General features: G+C 58.7%; 1 protein-coding gene across 1 annotated transcript; it reads right to left on the reverse strand.

Annotated features, from left to right (window-relative positions):
- Positions 1–4872: 4872 nt before the first annotated feature.
- CBX6 (chromobox 6) lies at positions 4873–15598 on the reverse strand. The gene is made up of 5 exons (XM_004700259.2): positions 15454–15598; positions 15243–15286; positions 15022–15087; positions 14856–14922; positions 4873–9825 (listed from the first exon to the last, which is right to left on the reverse strand). Exons 1-5 carry the CDS (start codon positions 15520–15522, stop codon positions 8827–8829), a joined length of 1245 nt encoding a protein of 414 aa, XP_004700316.1. The 5' UTR covers positions 15523–15598; the 3' UTR covers positions 4873–8826.
- Positions 15599–16924: the final 1326 nt, after the last annotated feature.

The raw sequence follows: 16924 nt of genomic DNA on the forward strand, positions 1-16924 counted from the left end.
GCTATATCTTTTGATAGCTGGGCACCATCAGCTTTCTTCACCACATTTGCTTATTCACCCGCTTTGTCTTCAGCGGTAGTGGCCTTTTTCTTATTGATTTTTTTTGCCCCCTTAACATATGTGGACTTGTTCTGGGGCAATGTATCAAGACCTGCTTCCTGTCCTGGTCCATGGGGTACATGAGCATCTTTGGAATTCTTCAATGTGTGCTTGGAAAGGATGCGCTATCCTTAATCATCGGGTGCAGGTACCACGCACCTGCTCCTCACTTAGCAACATGGCTCGGTCCCAAAGACCAGGGTGTCATGTGAGAATTGGCATCATGCAAATAAATAAATAAATAAAAATGGAGGATGACCTCATCATCACCTCACTGGCAAGTCTCATCTTGACATAACTGTCAGACCCCCGGGAACCGTGTCCTTTGGCAGGAGCTTGACCACTGCACCACCTGGGCACCTTGATCCACCCTCACTCGGCTCACGTTTGATGTCCATTGAAAGGCTTGACAGGTCTGGCTGGGGTCATGGGCGTCATGCGCATTCAGACAACAAATTGGTGCCAGGGGAAGTCTAGATTTTCAACTTCTCAAGGGAGAGTTTTATTTTTCCAAAAGAGCTGAAAAAGGAGACAGACAAGTCTCTGACATCTCCCTTTTTTGGCAAAAGGGTGCCCCCCCCCCATGTGCTCTTTCATTGAGGACGTAGGTATGACTTTACTCAGGGGCTCAGTTCTAAATCATTGGTGGCTCCAGACTTTGTCTCCCACCCCTATTCTCCCCCCTCCCCCGCAAAACCCCACAAACACACTGCCACGGAGTTAATTCTGACTCACGGACAGGGTGGAACTGCCCCTGTGGGTTTCCACGACGGCACATATTTAGGGGAATAGAAAAGGTAATCTTCCTCCTGCGTAGCAGCTGGTGGCCTCCAGAGCTCAGCTCCTAAGTCTTGGTGGTCTTTCTAGGAGGTGAGATGAGATGGGCCCAGGGACCAAGGCCCTTCAGCAAGGGGACAGACTTTTCTAGCAGTGCTGGGTGAGGGCCGAACACTCAAATACATAAATGCAAATGCTTCCTGGACCCTCTGCCTGGACTAATGTGTTAGACTGGGTTGACTAGAAAAACAAATCCAGAGACACTCAGATATATATGCTTTATATTAAAGAGCAATTGTATATTGAGAAAAGATCCCAGCCCAGTCCAGAGCAAGTCCATAATCCCGATATTAGCCCATATGTCTGATACTAGCTCATAAATTCCTCTTTAGACTCACACAGCACATGCAATGATGCTGAATGTCGAAAGATCACAGGATGGTGGGTGGAAAGTCTTGCGGATCCAGTGGCGGTAGAAGCAACACAGCGCTGTCGGGGGTGGGGGTGGGGTGGGGGGGTTGGTCTCCACGTGGCTCCTCCAGCTCTCTGAGCATCTCCTCCACAGGAAGGTGACGCAGAGAGAGTGGGGCCCACCTCCTGGGACAAAGAGAGGAAGGAGGTTCCCAGACTCCTCATGAAAAGGCCACGCCTACAAGGAGGCATCATCAGGCCTGACTGACAGGCTAGATTCCTACCCCTGGACCGATTGATCAAGCTGCCATGAAGGGGTTCCCAACTGGGCTCCCCTTCCCTCCCAATCCGACTCCTCCATCAGGTTCCTCTGGGCTGTGAGTGGTGGCCACACTCACTCATTTGCCTTTCACCTGTTATCCAGGAGTTGTTTGTAAAGATACCTTATGGGGAAATGGATGAAGGTTTACAGGGCAGATCAGGTTTCCATCCAACAGTTGATACACATTTTGTTTCATGTCATTGTTTGCACTCCCCACGCATTCTGCTTCCTCCACGCTTCCCATACCAGTCCCTCCTTTCTTCCCGAGCCTTCTGCACTCGGCCCTTGGGTAACTGCTGTCCTGTGGATCCCACCTGGTTGAGTATTCAGAGATGTGTGCTCCCCCCTCATCTGATTGGCCTCTCCACAGACCTGCCTATTTTTCGGCTGAAAGCTGAGGCACAGAGGTAAGTTCCGTTCCAGGCACGCAGACGGACGAAGGGTCATGGTCTCCAGGGTTCCGGCAGTCTCTATCTGACCCTAAGCCTGGTCTTTCTTTCTTTTTAATATAATTTTGAGGTTCGGTCCACATTTTGCTCCCACTCTATCCCGGACCTTCTCTCTCAGAGCGGTCGGTCGTGGGGTAACCGGGCATCACCTAATTCTCTGCATCAACAGTGAGGATGCTTAAGGTTGCCAGGGGCTGGAATGGACACCCCGGTACCTAACAACAACAACACGAGGGCATTGATTCCCTTCACACTTCCTTGCTCCAGGTGGACGGAGACCAGCAGATGCACCTTTAAGATGACTCACCAGAGTAGGCGGAGGACTGTGTTCTGCCAGCTGCTCTCCGGGTCCATGTCCTCCGAGAGATTAGGGTGCTAGGTCCTAGGAGGTTTTCAGCTGTTCCTTCTCTCAAGCCCTCAAAGCACTGTCGACCCTGGCCGACTCCTGTGGTTCCCATTCACAGGCCTCTTATCCCACCGCGGGCTGTTTCGACAGCCTCACCCTCCACTGGCCTTTATCTTCTGAGCTCCAGCACCCTCTCAGGCGCTCAGAGGCGCGGGTCTCCAAGGATGCCGGGCCCTCTCCTCTGCTGTTCCCCTTGCGGCCCCTCTGCTGGGGATCAGCTGTGTGTGGCCTCCAGGGGTCTTTTAGAAGTGTGCTCTCTCTGCAGTCAGCACCAAGAGGGCACGGGGCACCAGCTTGCTCGCTGGCTTGTTAGCCGGCTGAAGAAGGGTCTTGCTGTCTGGCTGGAGCTGCTCTGACCTGCCTCTTTGCTCCAGGCGCAGCCCAGCAGGGACCAGAAGCCCATGGACTCTCCGCTTTGAAGCCAATGACCGACGCTGTTGCAGGTGGTGGCAAACTTTGGAAACAGAGTGGAGACGGCCGTGTAACAAAATGAGTGTCCTGAATGCCATGGAGCTGTACGCCGGGAAAATTCTGAAACGGGCATTGTTTGGTTCTAAGCACTTTTTACCACCATTGAAAGGAGACCAAGCTATTTTACAGGAAGTCTTTCTTACCCCATCCTCACCTCTCCCCCAATCCTGACCTGCAGGGCAGATGAACCCCATAAAGCCAGCTGTGGCCACGCGCTGCCCCCCTGACTCACCTTAGGCAGGGGGACAGGCTTTCTAAGCCAAGCACCTGTCCCTTCATGGCCTGGTCGTCATTATAAATCTCTCAATTCCTCCTGGAGCAATGGCTATGGCCAAAACTCATGAACCCTAAACCACTAAACAGACCTAGCTGCCAAGGAATGGCATGGCTTGTGACAATTAGTGACGCTGGCTCAGGACACACCACAGCCCCAGGGCAACGGCGTCCTCAAGCCCCCTGAGCTGTTCTGGAGTGGAAGAGATGGGTCAGGGAGGGTCTGACCCCACCGCCCGGAGGTGTGCAAGCCAAACTCACTCCACTTGGGGACTCTGCCGGCCTGACTTCTTCAGGCCCTGTGTCTAAGACCAGAGCAGGCAGGGGCAGCGCCCTTGCCCCCTCGCCCTTTGTTGACCGAGGGGCTGTTCAGTGGATCCCACAGGAGGCCGAGGCCCAAGCTCAAAGACTCAGCTGGTGGCACCCAAGCCTCCTTGTCCTCCATGGATGCAAGAAGGGATGATCCTGAGGACAGATGAACTGACGACCTAGCATGTGCCAGGAGCCAAGCTGTGACCCATGGGCAGGGTGTCTGAGACCTGTCCCTGCCTTTAGAGAGTGAAGTGACATCACCACAGGTCAGTCCCAGGCAGGAACCAGGGCACCAGGGAGGGCAGGTGAGTGCCCCTAGGTGGAAGGAGAGCTGCAGGGGGGGTGGGGGTCTTCCAGATCCCAGTGGCCCTGCTGGAGAAAGTGTATGGGGTGGGGGCTGCAGTTAAGAACAAAGGCGGAGACAGGGCGGCTTTTGCCAGAGGAGGCGCAGTGAAAGCCCGGCTGGGGCATTTGAGGAGCCTCCTAGCACCAGGGGGTTGGAGGAGGGTGAGTGCCGAGGAAGGTCGGCGACCTAGTGGCACTAGGGTTGAGCACTTGGCTGTTGACCCAAAGGTCAACAGTTCAACCCCCCCGGGTTGCTCTGTGAGAACAAGATGTGGCAGTCTGCTTTCCCAAAGATTGCCGGCCCTGGAAACCCCAAGGGGCCATGAATTCTACTCTGCCTTTAGGGTCACCCAGCTGGAATCTTCTCCACAGCAAGAGGGGGTGGTTTGGGGAGGGAGGTGAAGCTCTGGAACTGGATGGCCAAGTCCTGAGCTGGAGTGGCGGGGTGGGGGGAAGACAGGGCCTGGGCTGCTGCTGGGGATGGAGAAGGCTGGTGGTCTGCCTAGAGGAGGTGCAGGACGCAGGACACCACCCAGCCCAGCGGCAACATGAAAGCTCGCTGTTCTGTGAGCCGCTCCTTATTGAAGAGACTGCATGGGGTCATCGTGGGAACAGGCAAGGCCGCTGCTCATGCCCACGGCCATATAGGCTGCAGGCCCACCCTCTCTGGGTGCTGATTCCACCAGGGACCCCCGTGTCCTCCACATACTGGCCAATGGTCCATCCCCCCCCAGGCAGGCTTCTCAGCCCTCCAGAGATGGGCCATGCCTCAGGGACGTGGCTGCACTGGGGTCCCTGGAAATTTGTGAGCTGGGGTGGCCCGCTATGCTCCCTGGGCCATCGGTCATTATGGGACGCAGAGGCCTGGTCTTTCTCCCGAGGAGCGGATGTGGATTTTGAACTGTTGGCCTTGCAGCCCACTGCCTAACCACGACGCCCCTAGGTCAGAACTAGTAAAGATCATGTTGTTTCCTGAAGAAGAAATGATGCATACACAGGCCCGGTCCCAGGGTGGGGCTTTCATTTCGGAATGTGACAATTTATTTGGGGGGGGGGGTAATAGAGGCTCTTTGCGCCCCATTCCTGGCATTGATACAATATTGAGGAGCAGCAGAACAGACGTACAAGACGAGTCACCGGCACCACCCGGCTCCGAAACAGAACCCAAACCCCACCCTGTCTTCTGCACCCGAAATCTCTGCTGAGAGAAGGGCAGGAGGGCTGCAGGGAGGGCACCCCACACTCCCCAACCCGCCCTGCTACTTTCCTATCTTAGACCCACGGGAGGCAAAGCTTAGCCAGCCGGGAGCTGGATGGTCAAACCACACACAAAGGCAACGACACTTCATTTGAAAAATGAGAGCGAGAGAAGACAGCACCCCTCCCCCAATATAGAGCTATATAGGTATATCATATATATAGAATTCAATCCGTGCACAAGCCATTAAATGAGCTTTCCAAAAATTAAAGACAAAACAAGAAAAGATAAGGTACATAATTCTTTAAGCCTTTTGTGTTTTTAAATTAAAATCAACAAAAAGGGCTGTCTCCCCGGGGGCCCAACAGTGGGGACGCCCCATGGCCTCTGCCCAGCTGACTGCCTGGCAGCACCCACAGTGGGCCCAGACTCCTGCAAGGTGGGGGCAGCCACACACACCTGGGCAGGCCTGGCACCCACTCACCGGTGTCTCCGCTCCCCATCTTGGCGATAGGTGGGAAGGCAGAGTTGAGGAACCCCACTCTCTTGGGCACTCTGACTCCAAGGGAATGCAGACAGAAATAAGAGACAAAAAACCCAACCAACTTTCCTTTTTGTTTCTTCTTTCTCTCTGCAAGTGATTCCTTAAGTCAGACACGCTCCAATGAGGCCGTCTGGGCCAGGGCTGGGGTGGGTGGGCTGTGGACCAACCCCGGGAGGTGGGGTGGGGTCCACTGCCGGCATGGGGGAAGTGCAAACCAAACCAGAAGGTGGGGCAGTAGTGTCCCTTGGCTCCTCCCACAAAGTCCCCTCCCAGGCACAGCCTCTAGCCCTGGCCCCACCTCAGGCCTTCCTGAGCAGCTGGCCTGTCTGCTCATCTCTGAACTGGGCGGGGGAACACCACCAGTTCGCCCACCTCTCACTGAGGCTAGGGACCGCTCATTGCCAATTCTTAGAAGAGGCTCACTGTGACTTTGACCCCTGTGCAGGGAGGAGAGGAGCGCTGTGGCAGTGAGGAGACCCAGGCACCACCTGCTGCTCGGCCCTGGTGGCTTATTAGCCAACACACCCATTCCAGCGCAGGGCAACCTGCGGGCCAGAAGAAAACGGGAGGAGCCAGGGGCCAGCGGGCAGTCTCCAGCTAGACCCAGCCTTCACCTGCTTCCTCTATCAGGTAGGGAGGGAGTGGCAGTGGGGTGCTGTGGGGTGGGAGGGAAAAACACACAGTTCGCATATAAAAATCAAAGCAGAGCGGACCGCAGCTCCTGCTAGGTGGGCAGGCTAGTGGGAACGCAGCAGGGGGTGGGAGGGCATGAGAGGCTGGTCATGCAGCTCAGAGCCACCTGGGAGAGAGGTAAAGGGGGCTCTGCTCCATCCGGTGCCCCACCTGCTCTCAGACTGAGGACACTGGGCAGCAAGGAGCTCATGGAAAGCACGAGACAGGCCCCTTCTCCCTTCGGTGGCCACTAATCCTTGGAGCTCCCAGGGCCCACAGCTGCTTTCTTCCTGAAACCTGCACCCTTTCCTGGCCAGGGAAGCTTGGGAGTGGGGCGGCTGCCCTGGTCTTTGTGTCGGGGAGGTAGACCAGAAGGCCCAATAAAGTGGCAAGTGAATGGAGGAGGAACTGCTCAAATGTCCCTTACCAAGTCGCCAACAGTGGGCCATGGCAACGGTGGAGGGCCCCAGAGGCCCCCCTCACCCTGTCCCAGAGCTCAACTCCCCTCAGCCTCCACTTCCCTGGCAGCTTCCGCCTAGTTCCCTCTGATAAGGATACGCTATGGAGGAAGTCTGGGCCCCCGCCCCGCCACAGCCACAGCAGAGACACTCCCTCTGCCTTGGGCCAAGAAAGGAGGTCAGCTGGCCTCAGGGCTGTCCCCACGGTGCCTCTGGGGGACCCACCAGCCAGGTCCTGGCCACCATCCCCTCCCCTCACATTGCCACCTCCCTGTGCAATCACTGCGTTACTTTTTTTTTTTCTTTAAATATCATTCTCCCCCCCACCCCATAGGAATCCCACAAATATTTTTTTCCTCTTTTTTCCTTTTTTTTTTTTGCAAAACTAATTCTTTCACTTTCCTGTCATAAAACCACCTCTGAAAACACAACTTCTTTACAAAAAACGTCACAAATGACACGGACCCTCTGGAAAACACATTTCTATGGTCTCTGGGAACACCTGTAACAGGGATCCAGGTGGTCGCTCACCTGGGGGGAAGGGAATGTTAGGGGGAAATCCCCTCCAAGGATGGAGGAGAAATGCCAGCCCTTATTTGGGGGATAAAACCGATTGGCACTTGGAGGGCCACAGAGCCAACACAGGGGCGGGGTGGGGTACGGGCATGAGGCCCTCCCTCCTCTGAAGGCCCCAGTTTGACATCCTGGGGGGTGGGACGGGCTGTGCCAAATCCCTGGTAGGGAGTGTCCCCCCAAGTTGGGGACCGAGGCACCCCCTTCAGGCAGCTGGGATCTCCCACCTGCAGGCTAACCACTACTGAATGAAAAGCACCAAGCAGCTGCACATGTCACAGCCACGCGGGAGCCAGGCCTGGGGCCGTGTCCCCCAGAGCACACTGATGCCCACCCCCCTGAGACCAAATACCCTTGCCCTCTTGGCCTGCCTGTTCTCCCAGGCCTGGCCTTGGCCCCCTGGTAGCACATGGGGAAGTGGGGCGGCCAGGGCTTCAGAGGCATCTGGCTGCTCGGAGCAGGCTGGTCTGTGGGAAAGCCTCAGTGTTGGAAGCAAAAGAGAGGGGGGTGAGGGGAGTTGGGGAGCCCTCCCAGGGGAGGGGGCCAAGCTCCCCCTTCCTCCCTGGGAGTAAAGAGAAGCTTGGAGTGGGGGGAAGGGTGCCCCCCCCCCAGTCCCCGCCATGCTGCATGGGCAGCGAAGGCTTGGCTGGTCAAGCTGACCACCCCGGAGGCGGAGGGCACACGCCCTCAGCACATGGCTGGCTGAGAGGGCAGGCCTAGTGGCTCCTGCCACCACCTCTTCAGACCCGAGGGGATGGGGAGGCGGGGGTGTGAGCTTTTGAGGACCCTGTTCATTCTGAGCAACCGTCAGGGTGCCATCTGGAAGCCTGGGGCCTAAAGCCCAATGCACATACGGGTACACGCACAAACACACGAGGGTGGCGGATGCACACGCACACAGCGAGTGTCCACAGCAGGCTCTCACAGCACCTTTGGTCAAGAACTGAAGGGGTCTGTCGACGACGCTGGACGCTGGAATGCCTCCGAGGGGGAGGCAGAGACTGAGCCTGGCCCTGTCCCTGACCTCTGTCCAGGGGGCTTGCCCAAGGCAGAAACCAGTCCCTGCCCCTCTGCCCAGGCAACTGGAGGGATAGGGATGTGCCCACCCTGGGTGGGGGTGTCTACCGGGCCCCCACAGCTGCCAGGCAGCACCAAGAACTGACATCGTCCACAAGTGCAGGGAGTAAGCTGGAGGGTGGGGGTGGGCTGTGGAGGGGACAGCTGAACCCTAGATTCTGGGGGCTCCCCAGAACCCACACAGCAGGACCCACTGTGTACAAGACAAAGGTGGGATCCCGGAGGGGGCACACCTAGGTGCCCCTGGTCCAGCCCTGATGTCTCCCAGGACATCAGCCCACTTCCAGCCCACTGGGCTCCGGGCTCCAGGGCCCAGTCCCATACCAGGGTCAAGACTGAGCCATTCCAACAAGCAAAGCACAGGCGGGTGAGGGTGGGGTACAGGAGGGCGGCTTGGGTAGGAGACCTCTCCCAAAGCTTCCTCCTTGGGTGGGGCCCCTCACTTGCTGGCTCCACTGCCACCACCTCCCCCTGCGGCAGCCACCACGCCAGCCGCTGCCTTCTCGAAATCTTCAGGGTTGCAGAATTCCTTGATGGTGACGGTCAAGAGGTTGCTGGTGACATCAGTGACCACCACGTTGGAGCAGGGGGACATCTCGGGGCGCCAGTCCCCGGCCTCCGGCTCGGAAGAGGCACCGGCAAGCTCGGGGACTACGGGGGGCGCCTGGCCCGCGGCAGCAACGTCAGGGGACACCCGCTTGCTGGTGGCAGCCGACTCGGCCTGGAGGGACAGGTCAAGCACCTCCGACTCCCGCCAGTCGGGGGCCGATGGGCTCAAGGTCTCGGGGAGCAGTTTGGGGGGCACGTCATCGGGGTCGGAGGAGGAATGCGGTGCTGGTGAGGGGCAGCCCGAGGAGCTGGAGCTGTGGGCGTCGTAGCGGGCGGGGGCGGCGCCCAGGAGCAGCCCAGGGCCCTGGGATGCACCGGCGTCGGCCTTGCTGGCCGGTGGTGTAGACAGCGGGGTGGGCGGGGGCTTGTTGTACAGCGTGAAGGCCCCAAACTTCATGTGGCGGATCTGGGTGCGCAGGATGCTGTCGCTGAATTTCTTGCTCTTGCCGATGACCCGGTTCCGAGAGGGGACTTTGGGGCGGGCCAGGGTCCCGGCGCCCTGGCCCGCAGCGCCCCCGCCCGGCGCCTTGTCCATGACCTTCAGGTTCAGGATGATGCGGTTCCGCTTGGGCTCCCGAGGCTTCACCTTACGGTTGATGATGCGCACCGTCTCCGAGAAGGGCGAGATCGGGGGGCGCAGGCCGGGGCTGCCGCCCTGGGGGTCTGGGCGGGGCAGCGGGCGGCGGGACATGCGGTGGCAGCGGCGGATGTCCTTTTTGAGCCGGTGCACGGCCGCGCTCGAGTGTAGCTTGGGCGAGGAGGCGCTGGCGCTCGGCTTGACGGAGAAGTGCACATCGCTGATGCGGAGGGCCTCGGCCTGGGCCCGCGCCTGCAGAGAGAAACAGGGCTGGGTGGGACCTGCGCGGGGGCGGAACAAAGACTAGGTAGGGTCAGTGAGGGGGCGGAGCTAAGGGCTAGCCAGGGCCCGTGCGGAGAGGTGCAAAGGAGTTAAGGGGCAGGAGTCTGGGCAGCGGGGAGAGGGGGGGTGTCTGCAGGTCAGGGTGAGCAATGGGTTGGGTAGGACTTTGCGGGAGAGCGCAAGGAGGGGGATTTGGGGCACCCTGAGAGCAGCCGTGGCTCAGGCCTTGCCTTAGAGGGAGGACTCTGGGGTCAGAGAGGTGATGCACCTTGCTTAAGGTCAGAAGGTAGGTTAGGCCCTTAGTGCAGACAGACACCTAAGGGGTTCCCCGGACCATGCCCCCTACGGGCTCATCCAACACCCCCCAACCAGGGGCAACCATCAGCCAGGTTTGTCTGCATGGAACCACAGACAGCTCTTTGTTCAGAAGCCCTCTGGGTGGAGCTTTTGGTCAGGACAGGAGTTGATATCCACCTTAATGCACCTGAGGCTCCGCTAGCCTTCGGAGGGGGCCCTCCTGCTGGGCCCTGGCTCCCTGCCCAGGTCAGGTTTATCTGCCAGCCCATGTCCGGCCCAGGCCTGAACTGTAACCTGTGCCATGCCAACGGCCCTCCCCTAGGCTCCAGTCTCACCCACTCACTCAGTCAGATGATGCCCAACAGAGGCACCCTGGGTGCAGGGGCTGAGCACTCAGCTGCCAATGGGCAGGTTCCCGGGGAGGGGGGAGGGGGGGATCCTAGGGAGAAAGGCCTGGAAACCTACTGTGGTTAGTTAGGTTTGGTTGAGTTGATTATGACTCGGTAACCCCACGTGACAGAGCAGAACTGCCCCCCAGGCTTTATGGGAAGAAGCCCTGGGCTTCCAGTGGGCTCCGTGTTGGGCTGTGACCTGACCACAAAGCGGCCAGCTCGAACCCACCAGCCGATCTGTGAAGCACTGACACAACCTCCGTCAAGACTGACAGCCTCAGAAACTTCAGGAACAGTGTGATTTGGTCCTGGAGGGTCACTGAGTTGGAATCAACTGGGCGGCAGTGGGTGTGGCTTTAGTATCTTTATGGGAACACATCACCAGGTCTTCCACTGAGCTGTGGGGTCCATTCAAACCTCCCACCTTTTAGTGGACAGCCTCGTTCTTAACTGCTTTGTCAACAGGACTCTTTCTAGAAAGTCCTGGGAGGCAGTTCAACTGCACTGTGTGGGGCTGCTATGAATCAGGACCTAACAGAGGGCAAAGGGAGTGCTCACGGAAAAGAGGTTGATGAGCTGGGGGATGGGGAGGGGGCAGGGGCAGCTGCTAGGGCTCCAGCTTCCAACAGACAGGGCTTCCACCCCAGGGTCTGTGCAAGATTAGGGGGCAAGTCCCAGGGAGTCAGCTCCCAGAGTGGTGGTGGAGCAGGCAGAGGCAACACAGCCCAGGATGGGGGGAGGTGCCATCAGGGTTGCCACATGGATGAGCTCCCTGCAAGGCAGGAACAGAGACAAAGGCTGGAGGCGGCAGGGGCAATGGTGGGGTCTGGGTCTGCCTTGACACCTCTGATTCCTGTGGAGCCAAGTTGGGGTGGGTGGGGATTAGCCAGGTATCTCCTGCAGGGAACCTGGCAAGGGGGGGGAGGGGATAGAGAGGAAGGACACACTTCAAGGCCAGCCTGAGACTGGAACCTTTAGTTTGCTGTCCCCTTAACTTCCGTCTCTACAGTCTTCTCCCAGGCCTGGCACAGCACTGGACCCTGGCAGGTAGCCCTACCCAAAGTCTAAGCCCTCACACCAGACGGTAGTGGATCTGACCACAGCCCCCAGAAAAGACGTTTGTTGTCTGCCTTAAGTTCGGACGCTGCTCTTTAGAATCCGGCCCTCACTGCCCCGAGATGTACAGCATTAGCCAAGGGCTTTCTGCAACAATCGCTCTGGCCACTGGGTGGCGAGACACAGACCCGACAGCCGGCTTCACCTGCACAGGAGCCAGCTGAGCCACCCAGGCCTGCCGCCAGCTTCCCAGGGACTGGGCCTCTCACACTTCTTCCCAGACAAAAGCAGGAAGCAGCTCAGGTTTTTCTTTACGGGGCAGGGAGGGCGAACAGGGCCTGCTCCCTCTACCCGATCCTGGGGCGTGTACTGCCCCTGCACACTGCCTAAGCCTCAGTGATATGAGGGTGTGCCAGCCTGCACAGGGACGTCCCTGGGGAAGGAGCGTGGGCAAATGTCAGACCCAGGGCAGACTTCTGTGAGCCCCTCTGGGCCTCACTGTATGATAAGGGGACCCACAGCACAGGGCTCCGGCAGCCGATAACGTGCATTTCCCGCTTACCACATTCCTGGCCCATAGGAAGGGCTCAATACGAAATGAATCCACGGGTGGTTGGCTTGCATGCAACGTTATTAATGGTTGCTTTACAAATAAAATAGCCCATGAGGATATTTTCTAAATAATGAAAGAAGAAATGGATTGGCTTACTTGGTCCCCACCCCCACCAGGTTTAGAATCCTTTGAAGGCAGCAGATGTATTCCTAGGTCTTAGTTTTAAGCTGGGGGCGACTGCCTGTGGGGCATATGGCTCTATGGGATTGGCAGGCGTCAGAGGGCTCTGAAGGTTAAGGGGCCTGCACTCTGCTGCCAACTAGTTGTGTGCCTACAGGCAAGTTATTTCACCTTCCTGGCCTCAGTTTCCCTAGATGCAAAATGCACCTTGGGTTCCAGAGAACATCTAAGTGTGGTGGCTGATTATCCCAGGTTGCCCTCGGGGTGGGGGGGAGCACCCACAACGTTGGCTCAGTTCCAGCTGATCATCACGGCCCCTGGCAAACCCCTGGCACCATCTCCTGCTTCTAGCTCCAGGGCCTCTCTACCCACTGTCCCACCAAGCCTGCAACCTTCAAGGTCTCCTTCACTGGGCATACACTCCTTGAAGGGCAGGAACAAAAAGGTGCTAGGGTGAAGTCAGAACTCTGGGCAAAGGGACCATGTTCCCTCTCTGGGCTTTGATGTTTTCATTTGGGAAATGAGGTTAACAAATCCCACAGCCTAGGGCAGTTGTGGGGAGCCCAGCCCTCAGTGAGGCCCGTGATCAGCTCGGGAACCAGGACAAAACCAAACCCACTATCGTCAATGGCCATTTGGACCCAGTGACCCTACAGGACAGGCTGTTTACAGTGGTGGATTCGAACCGCCCACTTTGGGGCTAGCGGCTGAGCTGTAGCAGAGTGCTCGGCCAGTGGAACTCCAGGGTTCCACTCAGGAATGAAGAACTAAAACCAAACTCAATGCAATAGGCTTGCTTCCAACTCACAGAGACCCTATTAGGCAGAGAACTGTCTCTGCGGGGTTCCCAATCTGTAAGTCTTTACAGGACTAGAGAGTCTCATCTTTCTCCCTCAAAGCAGCTGGTGGGTTTGAACAGCTGACCTTGTGGTTACAGCCCAATGTGTAACCCACTTCGCCACCAGGGCTCTTTTCAAGAACTCAAAAAACAAAATAAAACAAATACCCCAGATCCCCCCACCCCTCAGACTTACATCGAGCCAATTCGATCTCATGAAAATGCTATAAGGCAGACCAAAATTCGCTCTGTAGGTGTCTGAAACTGCAGCTATTTAGACTAGAGAGCTTCAGTTTCTCACGGGGAGCAGCTGGTGGTTTTGAACTGCTGACCTTGTGGTTAGCAGCCCAACGCATAACCATTATGCCACTAGGGCTTCTTTTTAAAAAAAATCAGGGCTATTCCATCCCCTAGTGCCCCACCTCCAAAGAAAAGGGGGGAATGTGGTGAATCAAAGCTCCCTGTCATGACTCGCTATGTCACTAGAGGGCGCACCTGTGCGCGGAGAGCTGTCACAGCGGACCACAGGGTGGCAACAGCAAGGGGCAAGGTGCTCCCTGATCTCCAAGATGCGTGTAGGTGGGTGGGGAAGGCACGTAAATATGTAATTCTGAAAACCAACATGTCCTTCGCTTCTGCTTTAAACCCAGAGCAAACCCTTGAATGTGCAGTTCTTTGGTGGGGGTCGGAGGTCTGAGTCACCCCCAAAGGACCACTTCCGCCTGTGGGCTTTGACCCTCTTGGACAGAGTAGAGACTGTGGAGGATTCAGACAGCCTTCTCTGCGGGGTGACTTTGCTGCCTGACCCCTTCAGTGGCCTCATGAGGCAGTCCGGGTGGGACGAGGTCCTGGAACATCCCGGGCAGGCACAGGAGCCCCGGCGCGGGGAGGGGGGTGCTGAGAGCTGGGGGAGTGGGCGGGGTTGTCCTCCTTGCCCAGACTGTTCTTCTTCCCCAAAATATCCCCAAACCCAGATGGCTTCCCCTGGAGCTGGGCTACCCCCACCCTAATCGGCTGTGCTTCCAGGATCTCCACTCCTCCCTCCTCTTTAGAACCTTCAGAGACAGCCCTGGAAACTGGGGCTCAGAGCTGTGAGACCAGCGGCCAGGCCTGGGCGATCAACTTAAAACGAAGTGATTTGAGGTCAAATTCAAGTCCCAGAGTGTTGGAAGAGGCAAGGTCTACCCCTGCTCTAACCCGGGGTGGGGGTGGGGGGGAGAAGGCATGCAGCCCAAATCCTGAGAGGGAGACAGAGGAAGGCGGCGGAGGCAGGTGCTCCCCACCCCCTGTGTTCAGCTTTAGGGGAGTCCCTAACAACTCGTCCAGGGTTCTCACTCTGCACCTGGGCAAAGCAGCTCAAGTCTGGCCGGGAGGAGCAGCACTAGGTCCCTTCCGGCCACCTCTCAGGTGGGAGCCCCACCTGCCTCCTCCACCCCCTTTCCGAAGGTTGCCAGGTCCTGGTTTTTGTCAGCGGAGATGGTCCCTCCCACTCCCAGGCCCCTCTCGCCGAGGAGGCTGGGGCTGGCCGGGGCCTGCCGCCAGGGGCTCGTCCGGGGCTCACAGCCACCCCCCTGCCCAGCTGGGGCCCCTCTGGAAAGGCCCGCCCGCCTGGGCGGCCGCCGCGCCGTCCCTCCCTTCCAGCGCTGGGGCCCAAGAGGGGACTGCTGGGACCGGGCCAGGTTACCTTCAGGAGGAAAGTTTTGGGTTTGGGTCCCCTCTTCTTGGGCCCATACAGCTCACGTTCCCTCTCCCTGCGACAGAGAAACGCCGGCGGTGAGAAGGCGCCCCTTTCCCGGGCCCACCTCGCGGCTCCCGGCCTCCCCGCGCCCCGGCCAGCGTCCCAAACTCACTTCTGCTCGAAGGCGGCAATAAGCCGAGAGTCCAGAATATTCTCCTCGGGTTCCCAGGTGCTGTACCTGCCGAGCGATCGCCAAAATAAAAACGGGGACCAGGGGGGCCAGGGCGCACGCCGAGCGAGCACCACAAAACGTGAGCACCACAAAAATGGCAAAAGGCCCCGACGCCCACCGCCTCCCTCCCTCCCTCCCTCGGCTCTGGCCGCGGCACTCACTTGATCGCCCACCCTTTCCATTTCACCAGGTACTCGATGCGCCCCTGAAAAACAGAAGGGGAAAAAGGGGGGGAGTGGGGGCGGGGAGGATGCGGGGACGCGAGGCGGGGGTGGCCAGGGAGCCCCGGCTAGCGGGATCGCTGCGCCTCGACCGCCGCGGACGCAGGCCAGGGCCTCGGGGAGAGGCGTCCAGCCCCGGGCGGCCGCTCACCTTTCGGATCCGCCGCTTGATGATGGATTCGGCCGCGAAGACCCGCTCGCCCACTGCAGACAGCTCCATCTTGCTCAGCGGCACCCACAGCCCATAATACTCCCTGCTCCCGCGGCCGGTGCTGCACCGCTCGCGCACGCGCCGCAGCGCACAGGCCCCGGCGGGCGGGCGCGCGGCGGGGCGCGCGCTCGCGTTCCAGCTGCGGGCCGTCACGTGACCCCCCGGACCGGCGCGCCGTTGCCAGGGCCTCCCCCTCCCCCGGGGCGGTTGCTAGGGAAAGGGAGCGCTTGAGGGGCGGGGGCGCGCTCCGGTTCTTAAAGGGGCCCCGCCGGACGCTGAGAGCCCGGCCCGGAGCGTGGGCGACGTTCGGCGGGTCCCGGGGACAGCCCCCGGGGACTCAGGGCTGTCTGCCACGTTCTGCCCTCCTCGCCATCTTCCCGGCCCCTGCCCGCGGGCGCCCTCTCCCTTTCTTTAGCCCGCCGTGCGAGTGTCGCCCGGCCCCAGATGGCTCTCGACGTTGCCACTCGGCAGCGTCCGCGCATCCTCCCAGCGCAAGTTTGCAAACAGTTAAATATGATGCAGCAGAAATGCATTTGCTGCTGCCTTGCCAGGTCCTGCGGGAATTTTTTAAAAACACTGACACCCCCCCTTTCCTTATCCATTATTTATGTATTCGTGGGAGTGTGGTTTTGTAACTAGTTCAGATAAATTAAAACAAAAAACGCCACCGCAGACAGGGAGGGGTGCTACAGAGGGGGCCGCCGAGGAAGGCCAGGGATCCTGCCTAGCCTTCCTCTGACCCGGGCTTGGGCGGCGGCACCTGCCTGCACCCCGCAGGCCCTGCGAGGACCGCAGCGAGGACAGGGTGGCAATCGGGGGAGGGAGGCGAGGGGACCGCACCCCGGCTGGGCCCCCATGCAGGTCATCGCTGGGTCACTCGGCAGAAACCGCCCTGGCGGTCCTATCTCTGGGTTTTTTCCTCAGGCCCTCTGGTCCCGTCCTATGCCCGCCGTTCCTCCGCGGGTTCCGCCATTGCTCCCGGGTACACAGCCCCTGTGTCGTTTCTGCGGAAGGACTGGGGGATCTCGGGCTGTCCGGCAGTGGACCCCAAGTAGCCCTCCGTGCCCCACAGAACGCTGCCTCTCTTTAATGTGGAAATGCTTTTATCTTTCTTTTCCACACCAATAGCGTCGTTCGTTATTTTAAGAAGAAAGGAAGAAAATACAGATTGGGTGGGGAGGGCTGGGCTGGGGGGAAGGGGGGGCCAGACGACGGCACCGCAGCCATTCATAATCTCTTCCTTCCTTGACAGGAGGAGAGGAAACTACGGGTAACGTCTTGAAGAATATTCTTCCAGCCAGTTCTAGGCCTGCGTCACACACACACACACACACACACACACACACACACACACACACACACACTTATTTAAAACAAAACAAAATGGATGCACTATCTACCCTGTTCTGAA

This window comes from Echinops telfairi, unplaced genomic scaffold (assembly GCF_000313985.2).
Source record: "Echinops telfairi isolate 266 unplaced genomic scaffold, ASM31398v2 ScPeMD7_2;HRSCAF=8, whole genome shotgun sequence".
NCBI classification, from domain to species: domain Eukaryota; kingdom Metazoa; phylum Chordata; class Mammalia; order Afrosoricida; family Tenrecidae; genus Echinops; species Echinops telfairi.